We start from the raw sequence: 13,358 nt of genomic DNA, 5'->3' as shown, positions 1-13,358 counted from the left end.
GTCCACTGCGTAAAGGGAGCCTCTCGCAACGGAGTTGGGGGAATGATATCACTTCCCCTGGGATCACAGCTTACTGGACTTTGGACGCAGCTTTTACTCGTCTACTGGTTTGTGCCCCCGTCACCCTCCCCCTCTTCTTTAATGTTGTGTCTCTCCCCCTCCCCCTCCTCTTTCCCTCCTTCATTCACTGTCTACTTCCCCTGAATCACTCCCCTTGCCTACTTTTTCCCTTACGCATATGCCCTTATTGCTTGTCTCAACCGAACATGTAACTGTGTTGCCATGCTCTAATAACTGTGTAACCTTTGTAACGATGTAACCTGCAATTATGGTCTGATACTCATGTAAAGCGCTCTGATACCCCCGGGTCTAGCCAGCGCTATATAAAACCTTTAAAATAAAAATAAATAAAACAAATAAGTATAGTCCTAGGCCTAAGGGCCTCTAGCACAGTGGTGCTGTCCATCAAATCGAAAGTCATTGAGGAGAAATGTGAGCAGACATCCTCGAATTTTACCGATACAGTGATCTGCTGGCTTGTCGCTGTGTTCTGCCACGGCTTCCATAGGCTCAGCCCATAGAGGTGGTTTCATCAGGCTGTTGACTAAGTTAAAAATGTCTTTGGTGGTATTGGTACTATTGTGTATTTTATTGGAGAAAAACTCGACGCTAGCCTTCATCATCAATTTACGATTTCACAGCTGATCTATAATGTGCGTATGCTGAGGCCCGCTCAAGCTCTTTACAGTGTTTTTTAGCGGCTACAAGGGTCTCATTGACCTATGGGGTGGCAGCTTTCTTTTTGGCTGGACACTGATGAGTGAGTTTGTAAACGAGTGTGTTTCCAAGGGGAAAACTCTTTCGGCACATGCATCAATCTTGCCGTTTGCGAATCCTTAATTGCGAAAATTAGGGAATCGCAATTAAGAATTCGCAAACGGCAACGCATGAAAAATTCGCATTTTTTTGCGATTTCTTATTTTTCCTTAATTGCGATTCACAATTTGAGAATCGCAATTAAGGAAAACCCTTCCCATTGATTCCTATGGGCCAAGAGGCCCATAGGAATTAAAGGGAAGGCAGTTACAATTTGCGATTTTCAATTTGCGAATCGCAAATTGAAAATGCAATTTCAAGAGTGCAGGGGGGGTCCAAAGAACCCCTCCCTGCACCCCTGAAATTTAACTTAAGTGCAATTTACACATACACACATGTCCTAAGGACATGTGTGTGTGTAAAATGCAACTTTCAAAAATGCATTTTTGTGCATGTTTGAAGATTTCCGGTAAATTAGCATGAGGCTAAATCGCAATTTAAAAATGATCATGCATTGCATTTAGGAAATCTGAAATTGCGATTTCTTAAATGCAATCGCAATTTTAGAAATCGCAACATGATTGCGATTCCTAAAATTGCGAAATACATGATGCATTCCAATTTTGATAATTGCATTCGCAAACGGCCGAAAATTGCGATTCGCACCATTTGCAAATGCAATTACCGTTGATGCATGTGCCCCTTTACCTCTACTGCTTAGTAGTACCCTCTTCCCTTTGGTTATGGGGCCACATCTCTAGTAGAATTACTAAAAGCTGGGGTAAGCCATGATTGTAGCATGGTATGGGCAGCCTGCACGTTTGACGCCAGCTGTGGACAGCTGACCTCAATAAATGCACTAAACTCCAGTAAATTTAATTTCTGCCATGACCGTTTGAGGGTTGTGTCTGGGGCCGAGGTGCGGTCCTGTTGTGTCATGTGGGTGGACATGGGACCATGTAGTGGTCAGTCCAGGACATGGGCCAGGGGGTCAAGATATGTAATGACTCAAATTTGAAAACACTGGGTCAAGAGGGTGGCCAGTAGAGTGTGTTGCACCAATGACTAGTTGAGATAGTTGCATGGCTGTAAGGTCAGCCAGAAGGGTGTGAAGTTCACAGTCAAGAGCTGAATCGAAGTGAAGGTTCAAGTGACCACCGATATTAAACTTTACATGTTTTATAACATACAGGGCCAGGTAATTTGTAAGTGCTTTTCTGAAAGCTTTAGAAGGGCCTGGGGCACTTTGGGACTCCTAAATGCCTTCTGTGAATACCGAAAGTCTTAAAGTTAGGATTTTTGTCAGTTTAGGAGTAGTAAAGTTAGGACTCCTAACTTTAGGACTCCTAAACTGAGAAAAATCCTAACTTTAAGACTTTCGGTGTTCACAGAAGGCATTTAGGACTCCTAAAGTTAGGAGCCCTATCTTTACTACTCCTAAACTGAGAAAAATCCTAACTTTAAGACTTTCGGTATTCACAGAACGCATTTAGGAGATCTAAAGTTAGGACTCCTAACTTCTGTGAATACCGAAATGTGTAAGTGCCTTCTGTGAATACCAAAATGGTAGTAAGTTTAAGATTTTGTCTTAAGTTAGTTCTGTGAATCGGGCCCTATATCAGGCGAGTGATCCTAGATAAAATCAACAATGTGAGTGTGGTTGTGAACCAGAGAGCAGTAGTTGATTCTGAATAATTGGAAGGAGGTGGGGTGTGAGCCGATGTGTGTAGCTGGTGCTGCGGTAGCACAGAGGGTACTTGGTTTGGGCCCGCTGATGTTGCATCTGACTGGTTCCTCCTCCGCATCCCACAAGTGCAGAGAGCTATGATGTGGAGACTGCTTTAGAGAGAGAAGCTGAAGTGAGGATTAGACTAACCTGTTTGATTTGGAAGGGGGAGGGTTCCTGGCGCCATGGTGGCGTCCAGACGAGCTTGCCTTTGGTGCACCTTTGGCGGGCCAGCGGCACAACCGCTGCACGCGTTTGCTGTGTCCACGCATTGTGTTTTATTTTATGCTCAATGCCTCGATTCGAAATGTGCATGTGGCGGCAACTAGATCACTAACCTTAGTTACACTGACGGCCTCACTAAAATGTCCGACCACGCTTCCATATGCCCAGCAATAAAGTGCATAGTAGATGAAGTTTGGTTCTTACGCTTGCAAATCTGAAATAAGCTTATGTATTTTTAAAATTCTAAAAACTTTGCCATTAGGGGCCAGATGTAGGTCGCCAATTACCGGTCAGTAACTGCCGATTTCGGCCGTTACCGACCGGTATTTGGTTTTCGAGATGTAGGGGGCCCGAATTTTACCGAATCTGTAAATTTACAGATTCGGTAAATTTACAGATTCGGTAAAATACCGACTCGGTATATTTACCGAATCAGTAATTCCAGATGTAGGTGGCACTTAAAATAGTGCTACAGGCCCTTAAGAATTCGTTATTTACCATGAAATACTATCTCATGGTAAATAACGAATTCCTGTGTACATGCACATCTGTACATGTACACCTGTGCCATGTGGCACACATACATGCCCTAAGGGCGTGTATGTGTGTCACATTGCACATAAGCCAGAATCAGGGGTGCAACAGGGTGTCAAAGTGACACCCTGACCCCCTTGTAAATTCGGTAATTTTACCGAATCGGTATTTACCGATTTGGTAATTGCCATTGATTCCTATGGGCCTCAAGGCCCATAGGAATCAATGGCAATTACCGAATCGGTAAATACCGATTCGGTATTTACCGAATCTTACCGATTCGGTAATTGATTTGGTAAAAATACCTACATCCCGATTGCCAGTTCTTAAATACCGAATCGGTATGATTCGGTATTTAAGAATCGGTAATCGGGGATTACCTACATCTGGCCCTTAGTGTGGTAAATCTACAATGTAGAACAAACCCACCCATCACCAATATACCCACAAGTGGAGTACTGTGGTTAATCTACATTGTTGAGCTAGCCCACTCATCACCGGTGCAGTGTGATAAATCAACAGTTTAGAGCAAACTAATCCTTCACCGTTTTGTGCTAAATCCCTACCCATTACTGGGATAGTGTACTAAATCTACATTGTAGAAACAACCCACCCATCACAGAGGTAATGTGGTAAACCTACATTTTAGACCCAACCCACCCATCACCGGGGCAGTGTAGTAAATCTGTATTGTAGAGCCATCTGTCCCATCACTGGGGTAGTGTGGAAAATCTACAGAGTTGACACAACTCATCCATCACTGGGGTAGTTTGCTAAATCTACAGTGTAGAGCAAACCCACTCATCAGCTGGATAGTGCTGTAAGTCTACAGTGGCTAGTCAACTCACCCTTCACCAGGGCAGTGTGGTAAATCCACAGTATAGAGCTAGTCTACCCATCACCAGGGCAATGTGGTTCAACTACAGTGTAAGATAAACCCACCCACCACTGGGGTAGTGTGTTAAACCTTCAGTGTAGAGGCCACTCACCCTTCACCGGGACAGTGTGGCAAACCCACAGTTTAGATCCAACCTACCTATCACTGGGGCAGTGTGTTAAATTCACAGTGTGGAGCCGTCCCGCCCATCACTGGAGTAGAGTGGTAGACCTACAATGTACAGCAAATCCACCCAGCTCCAAGTTACCTAGCCTGCAAATTGCCACAATTCTACCGCAGCACCTGACTGCTAGGCGGAGCGTGCACATTGACGCAGGTCTACCACAGCACGTGCCTGCTGTGGGGAGCCTGCACATTGACGCAGGTCTACCACAGCAAGCCGTATTGAGTTGGAATGTTCGCTGCTTGAATGTGTCAATCTGTATCAAATTTCCTGTGGCTTCTTCTTGGCAGGGTGGAGCCTGTGATTGGAGCACTCCCACTGATACTTGTTCTGGTTCTCTCTCTGGCCCGGTGCAGGTGCTGCGGTGCAGGACAGCGGCCTAGAGGAGCTGCTCACCTTCGACGACCTCTTTCTGGAGTATTTCAACGCCTTCCTCGCTCAGCCGGTGAGTAACACATTGTGAGACAGTCTCTAACTTGAAGTGGTGAGTAACGCGTTCTAAGACAGTCTCCATCTTGAACTTGTGAGTAACGCGTTGTAAGACAGTCTCCATCTTGAACTGGTGAGTAACACGTTGTAAGACAGTGGCCATCTTGAACTTGTGAGTAGTGAGTTGTAAGACCGTCTCCATCTTGAACTGGTGACTAACGCGTTGTAAGACAGTCACCATCTTCAACTTGTGAGTAACACGTGAGATTGTCTCCGTCTTTAACTGGTGAGTAACGCATTGTAAGACAGTCGCTATCTTTAACTTTTGAGTAACGCGTTGTAAGACCATCGCTATCTGGAACTTGTGAGTAACGAATTGTAAGACAGTCTCCATCTTGAACTAATGAGTAATGCGTTGTAAGACAGTCGCCATCTTGAACTTGTGAGTAGTGTGCTGTGAGACAGTCGCCATCTTGAACTGCCGGTAGCAAGCGGAGTGTGTGACGCGCATCTGCCGGCTCCTGCCTGACTGTAAATCTGTGTAATGCGCTTTTCTTCTACGTGCGGCATCTAACGTCACTGCTTGACTTTAAACCCCTTCTACTGGTGTCCCACCACATCATCAGGGTTGAAATATGAAATATCATCGCAGCATAGGTAATTATAGAACATCTACATTTACATGGACAATAATAGGTCCCAATATATGCAGAGGTCGATCATTTGAACATTTGTAATGTGACATTCAACCCTTATATCACACTGCTGTGGAGGAAATATCGACCTGCCAAAATATCACATTGATGGTGTGGACTGTCGATACAATACTTACCTTGACAATGCTGAGGTAGTCGATACTTTAGGTGCAATATTTTTGCTTTTCGATATGTTGACCACGATATTTTGACGAACAGCCCGTTCACTGAGGTTTTGAGGATGAACGACCCCTATGACGACGGAGACCAAGCGTTTGAGGATGAACGACCCCTATGACAACAAAGACCAAGCCTTTGAGGATGAACGACCCCTATGACAACAAAGACCAAGCCTTTGAGGATGAACAACTCCTATGACAACGGAGACCAAGCCTTTGAGGATGAACGACCCCTATGACAACGGAGACCAAGCATTTGAGGATGAACGACCCCTATGACAACGGAGACCAAGCCTTTGAGGATAAACGACCCCTATGACGACGGAGACAAGCCTTTGAGGATGGACGACCACTATGACAATGGAGACCAAGCGTTTGAGGATGAACGACCCCTATGACGACGGAGACCGAGCCTTTGAGGATGAACGACCCCTATGACAACAAAGACCAAGCCTTTGAGGGTGAAAGACCCCTATGACGACGGAGACCAAGCCTTTGAGGATGAACAACCCCTATGACAACGGAGACCAAGCCTTTGAGGAAGAACGACCCCTATGACAACGGAGACCGAGCCTTTGAGGATGAACGACCCCTATGACAACGGAGACCGAGCCTTTGAGGATGAACGACCGCTATGACGACAGAGACCGAGCCTTTGAGGATGAACGACCCCTATGACGACGGAGACCGAGCCTTTGAGGATGAACGACCCCTATGACGACGGAGACCGAGCCTTTGAGAATGAACGACCCCTATGACGACGGAGACCAAGCCTCTGAGGATGAACGAACCCTATGACGACGGAGACCAAGCAGTTGTGATTTACATATTGGTTGTCTTTCTACCAGTGCCTGAAATTGTCAGATGTTACATTTTTGTGAGGACCCACATAAAGACTGCCTTTATTGCCTTTATGCTGACCACAAGCCCGGAGTATGCAAGTAATGTCATACTTTTTCCACAAAAACCCTCAAGAACTATGAGGGTAGACAGCTTCTCTGGTTTCAAAGAACAAACATTTGCAATGCATAAGGTCTCGCATTAGGAAAGTTTGAGCTATTGGTATTGTAAATGACAAATTTTTTATATATGTGTTGGTTTTGAAAATAGCAAAAATAATAGCTTTGTCATTTACAATGCCAATAGTTATAACTTGTGACACCTATAGCATTTGTAATGCAATATGTGTTGTATTCACGTGACTTAGATGTATTGATATTACAAATAACAATGGCTTTGAATTTTTTTAATAATTAATACTTAAATAAAAGTTATTGTAATTTATAATAGCAATAGCTTAAACTTTTGTAAATAACTTTTGTGAAGAATATGTTCAGTGTATTTTATTGTGACGAAAATCCAAGAACAGAAGTGAAATACTAACCTCTTTTTGTGACATTTGTAATAAAGCTTGAAACATTGAGAGATCATATTTGACCCAGTTGTTGTTGAATGGTTGCACAGATTGATGCTGTGGTGGCGCTGAGTGATGTTGTGGTGGCGACTAGTGATGCTGTGGCATTCAATGATCCTGTGGTAGCGCATAGTGATGTTGTTGTGCCCCTTAGTGATGCTGTGGTGGTGCTGAGTGATGCTGTGGTGATGCGATAGATAGAGTGAGTGGGATAGATAGATAGAGTGAGGGCGATAGATAGATAGAGTGAGGGCGATAGATAGAGTGAGGGCGATAGATAGAGTGAGGGCGATAGATAGAGTGAGGGCGATAGATAGAGGGAGGGCGATAGATAGATAGAGGGAGGGCGATAGATAGGAGTGAGGGCGATAGATAGCTAGACAGATGGATAGAGTGATGGCGATCAGTATCTAAATAAATAGATAGAATGAGGGCGATAGATAGATAGATAGAGTGATGGCGATCAGTATCTAAATAAATAGATAGAATGAGGGCGGTAGGTAGATAGATAGATAGAGTGAGTGAGGGCGATAGATAGAGTGAGGGCGATAGATAGATAGAGTGAGGGCGATAGATAGATAGAGTGAGGGCGATAGATAGATAGAGTGAGGGCGATAGATAGAGTGAGGGCGATAGATAGAGTGAGGGCGATAGATAGAGTGAGGGCGATAGATAGAGTGAGGGCGATAGATAGAGTGAAGGCGATTAGATAGATAGAGTGAGGGCGATAGATAGAGTGAGGGCGATAGATAGAGTGAGGGCGATAGATAGAGTGAGGGCGATAGATAGAGTGAGGGCGATAGATAGAGTGAGGGCGATAGATAGATAGAGTGAGGGCGATAGATAGAGTGAGGGCGATAGATAGAGTGAGGGCGATAGATAGAGTGAGGGCGATAGATAGAGGGAGGGCGATAGATAGATAGAGGGAGGGCGATAGATAGGAGTGAGGGCGATAGATAGCTAGACAGATGGATAGAGTGATGGCGATCAGTATCTAAATAAATAGATAGAATGAGGGCGATAGATAGATAGATAGAGTGATGGCGATCAGTATCTAAATAAATAGATAGAATGAGGGCGGTAGGTAGATAGATAGATAGAGTGAGTGAGGGCGATAGATAGATAGAGTGAGGGCGATAGATAGATAGAGTGAGGGCGATAGATAGATAGAGTGAGGGCGATAGATAGAGTGAGGGCGATAGATAGAGTGAGGGCGATAGATAGAGTGAGGGCGATAGATAGAGTGAGGGCGATAGATAGAGTGAAGGCGATTAGATAGATAGAGTGAGGCCGATAGATAGAGTGAGGGCGATAGATAGACAGATAGAGTGAGGGCGATAGATAGACAGATAGAGTGAGGGCGATAGATAGACAGATAGAGTGAGGGCGATAGATAGATAGTTGTGTGTGGTTGTGGTTGTGTGTGCGTGGTTGTGTGTGTGTGGTGTGTGTTATGCTTTGTTTTGCTATGTTTTGTTATGCTATGCTATGTTTTGTTGTGTTTGGTATGCTATGCTATGTTTTGCTAGGCTATGATATGTTTTGTTTTGTTATGCTATGTTTTGTTTTGTTTTGTTATGCTGTGTTTTGTTAAGCTATGCTATGTTTTGTTAAGCTATGCTATGTTTTGTTATGTTATGCTATGTTTTGTTGTGTTTTGTTAAGCTAGGCTATGCTTGGTTAGGCTAGGCTATGCTTGGTTAGGCTAGGCTATGCTTGGTTAGGCTATGCTATGCTTGGTTAGGCTATGCTATGCTTGGTTAGGCTATGCTCTATGCTTGGTTAGGCTATGCTCTATGCTTGGTTAGGCTATGCTCTATGCTTGGTTAGGCTATGCTCTATGCTTGGTTAGGCTATGCTCTATGCTTGGTTAGGCTATGCTCTATGCTTGGTTAGGCTATGCTCCATGCTTTGTTAGGTTATGCTCCATGCTTGGTTAGGTTATGCTCCATGCTTGGTTAGGGTATGCTCCATGCTTGGTTAGGTTAGGTTATGCGCTATGCTTGGTTAGGTTAGGTTATGCGCTATGTTATGCGCTATGCGCTATGGTATGCGATATGCGCTATGGTATGCGCTATGTTATGCGCTATATTATGCGCTACGCGCTATGTTATGTGCTATGTTATGCGCTATGCGCTATGTTATGCGCTATGTTATGCGCTATGTTATGCGCTATGCGCTATGTTATGCACTATGTTATGCGCAATGTTATGTGCTATGTTATGCGCTGTTATGCGCTATGTTATGCGCTGTTATGCGCTATGTTATGCGCTGTTATGCGCTATGTTATGCGCTATGCTATGTGCTATGTTATGCGCTATGTTATGCGCTATGTTATGCGCTATGTTATGCGCTATGCGCTATGTTATGCGCTATGCGCTATGTTATGCGCTATGCATTGTTATGCGCTATGTTATGCGCTATGTTATGCGCTATGCGTTATGTTATGCGCTATGTTATGCGCTATGCGTTATGTTATGCGCTATGTTATGCGCTATGTTATGCGCTATGTTAGGCGCTATGCGCTATGTTATGCGCTATGTTATGCGCTATGCGCTATGCGCTATGTTATGCGCTATGCGCTATGTTATGCGCTATGCGCTATGTTATGTGCTATGTTATGCGCTATGTTATGCGCTGTGTTATGCGCTATGTTATGCGCTATGCGCTATGTTATGCGCTATGTACTATGTTATGCGCTATGCGCTATGTTATGCGCTATGCGCTATGTGTTGCGCTATGTTATGCGCTATGCGCTATGTGTTGCGCTATGTTATGCGCTATGCGCTATGTGTTGCGCTGTTATGCGCTATGCGCTATGTGTTGCACTCTGTTATGCGCTATGCGCTATGTTATGCGCTATGTTGCGCCATGTTATGCGCTATGTTATGCGCTATGTTATGCGCTATGTTATGCACTATGTTATGCGCTATGCGCTGTTATGCGCTATGTTATGCGCTATGCGCTATGTTATGCGCTATGTTATGCGCTATGTTATGCACTATGCTATGCGCTATGCCATGCGCTATGTTGTGCGCTGTTATGCGCTATGTTGCGCTATGTTTTGCGCTATGCTATGCGCTATGTTATGCGCTATGTTATGCGCTATGCGCTGTGCGCTGTGCTATGTTATGCGCTATGTTATGCGCTATATTATGCGCTATGTTATGCGCTATGTTATGCGCTATGCGCTTTGTTATGCGCTATGCGCTATGTTATGCGCTATGCGCTATGTTATGCGCTATGCGCTATGCGCTATGTTATGTGCTATGTTATGCGCTATGCTATGCGCTATGTTATGCGCTATGTTATGCGCTATGTTGCGCTATGTTATGCGCTATGTTATGCGCTATGCGCTATGTTATGCGCTATGTTATGCGCTATGCGCTATGTTATGCGCTATGCGCTATGTTATGCGCTATGCGCTATGTTATGCGCTATGCTATGCGCTATGTTATGCGCTATGTTATGCGCTATGCGCTGCGCTATGTTATGCGCTATGTTATGCGCTATGTTATGCGCTATGCGCTATGCTATGCGCTATGCGCTATGTTATGCGCTATGCGCTATGTTATGCGCTATGCGCTATGTTATGCGCTATGCTATGCGCTATGTTATGCGCTATGCACTATGTTATGTGCTAATGCGCTATGCGCTATGTTATGCGCTAATGCGCTATGCGCTATGTTATGCGCTAATGCGCTATGTTATGCGATATGCGCTATGTGTTGCGCTATGTTATGCGCTATGCGCTATGTTATGCGCTATGTTATGCGCTATGTTATGCGCTATGCGCTATGTGTTGCGCTATGTTATGCGCTATGTTATGCGCTATGTTGCGCTATGTTATGCTGTGTTTTGCTATCCTATGCTTTGCTGTGTTTTGCTATCCTATGCTTTGCTGTGTTTTGCTATCCTATGCTTTGCTGTGTTATGCTTTGCTGTGTTTTGTTATGCTATGTTTTGTTGTTTTACTATGATATGCTATGTTTTGCTCTGCTATGTTTTGTTTTGCTATCCTACGCTTTGTTTTGCTATGTTTTGTTATGTTCTGCTGTTTTGTTCTGCTGTTTTGTTGTTATGTTATGCTATGCTATGTTTTGTTTTGTTATGCTATTCTATCTTTTGCTATGCTATACTATTCTATGTTTTGCTATGCTATGGTTTGTTTTGTTTTACTATGCTATGTTTTGTTTTGCTATTCTTTGTTATGCTATGTTTTGTTTTGTTATGCTATTCTATGTTATGCTATGTTTTGTTTTGTTATGCTATTCTGTTATGCTATGGTTTGTTTTGTTATGCTATTCTATGTTTTGCTGTGTTATGCTATGTTTTGTTATGTTCTGCTGTTTTGTTATGCTATGTTTTGTTATGCTATGTTTTGTTATGCTATGATTTGTTATGCTATGTTTTGTTATGCTATGTTTTGTTATGCTATGTTTTGTTCTGCTATGGTTTGTTGTGTTATGTTATGCTATGTTGTGTTGTTTTACTATGATATGCTATGTTTTGCTATGCTATGTTTTGTTTTGCTATCCTATGCTTTGTTTTGCTATGTTTTGTTATGTTCTGCTGTTTTGTTCTGCTGTTTTGTTGTGTTATGTTATGCTATGCTATGTTTTGTTTTGTTTTACTATGCTATGTTTTGTTTTGCTATTCTTTGTTATGTTATACTATGGTTTGTTTTGTTTTACTATTCTATGTTTTGTTTTGCTATTCTTTGTTATGTTATGCTATGGTTTGTTTTGTTATGCTATTCTATGTTTTGCTGTGTTATGCTATGTTTTGTTATGCTATGTTTTGTTATGCTATGTTTTGTTCTGCTATGGTTTGTTGTGTTATGTTATGCTATGTTTTGTTGTTTTACTATGATATGCTATGTTTTGCTATGCTATGTTTTGTTTTGCTATCCTATGCTTTGTTTTGCTATGTTTTGTTATGTTCTGCTGTTTTGTTCTGCTGTTTTGTTGTGTTATGTTATGCTATGCTATGTTTTGTTTTGTTTTGCTATGCTATGTTTTGTTTTGCTATTCTTTGTTATGTTATACTATGGTTTGTTTTGTTTTACTATGCTATGTTTTGTTTTGCTATTCTTTGTTATGTTATGCTATGGTTTGTTTTGTTATGCTATTCTATGTTTTGCTGTGTTATGCTATGTTTTGTTATGCTATGTTTTGTTATGCTATGTTTTGTTATGCTATGTTTTGTTGTGTTATGTTTTGTTGTTTTACTATTATATGCTTTGTTTTGTTATGCTATGGTGTTTTGTTGTGTTTTGTTATGCTATGCTTTGTTGTGTTTTGCTATGCTATGTTTTGTTGTTTTGCTATCCTATGCTTTGTTTTGTTATGCTGTGCTTTTGCTATCCTATGCTTTTGTTTGTTATGCTATGCTATGCTGTTTCGGTATGCTATGCTATGTTTTGTTATGCTATGCTGGTAAGGGTATGTGAGGGTGTGTGTGTGAGTGTATGTGAGGGTGTGTGAGGGGGGTGAGGGTGTGTGAGGGTGAGAGGGTGAGGGGGTGTGAGGGTGAGGGGGTGTGAGGGTGAGGGGGTGTGAGGGTGAGGGGGCGTGAGGGGGTGTGAGGGTGAGGGTGAGGGTGTGAGAGTGTGTGAGGGTGTGTGAGGGTGAGTGAGGGTGAGTGAGGGTGGGTGAGGGTGAGTGAGGGTATGTGAGGGGTGTGAGGGTGTGAGTGTGTGAGGGTGAGTGTGTGAGGGTGAGTGTGTGAGGGTGAGTGTGTGAGGGTGAGAGTGTGTGAGGGTGAGGGGGTGTGAGGGGTGTGAGGGTGAGGGGTGTGAGGGTGAGGGGTGTGAGGGTGAGAGGTGTGAGGGGGTGTGAGGGTGAGGCAGTGTGAGGGTGAGGGGGTGTGAGGGTGAGGGGGTGAGTGAGGGTGAGGGGGTGTGAAGGTGAGGGGGTGTGAAGGTAAGGGTGTGAGGGGGTGTGAGGGGGTGTGAGGGTGAGAGGGTGTGTGAGGGTGAGAGGGTGGGTGAGGGTGTGTGAGGGTGAGGGTGTGTGAGTGAGGGGGTGTGAGGGTGAGGAGGTGTGTGAGGGGTCAGGGGGTGTGAGGGGGTGAGGGAGAGTGAGGGGGTGAGGGCATGAGGGTGAGTGTCTCCAATGAATGTCGCTGCTTCTCCTTCTTTGAAAATGTTCAGTGCTGCAAATAGAGAATGCCGCCCTAATTATCACAGCATGGGGCCCCAAAGTGATAATAATCACAGCATGCAGAGAGGCGCCCCACGCTGCTGGAGCACTCAACTGCACATTAATTATAGTTGAG

General features: G+C 43.8%; 1 protein-coding gene across 1 annotated transcript in view; it reads left to right on the top strand.

Annotated features, from left to right (window-relative positions):
* Nucleotides 1–4,414: 4,414 nt before the first annotated feature.
* LOC144752744 (uncharacterized) overlaps nucleotides 4,415–13,358 on the top strand; it is a 339,420-nt gene continuing 330,476 nt past the window's right edge. Inside the window, exons 1-2 of the mRNA XM_078640601.1 lie at nucleotides 4,415–4,421; nucleotides 4,719–4,807. Of these exons, the coding sequence (XP_078496727.1) occupies nucleotides 4,415–4,421; nucleotides 4,719–4,807 (96 nt within the window). The remainder of the gene's footprint in view (nucleotides 4,422–4,718; nucleotides 4,808–13,358) is intronic.

The sequence above is a fragment of the Lissotriton helveticus genome, chromosome 5_1, assembly GCF_964261635.1.
Source record: "Lissotriton helveticus chromosome 5_1, aLisHel1.1, whole genome shotgun sequence".
Lineage (NCBI taxonomy): Eukaryota > Metazoa > Chordata > Amphibia > Caudata > Salamandridae > Lissotriton > Lissotriton helveticus.
This window is presented reverse-complemented; position numbering and strand designations above follow the sequence as displayed.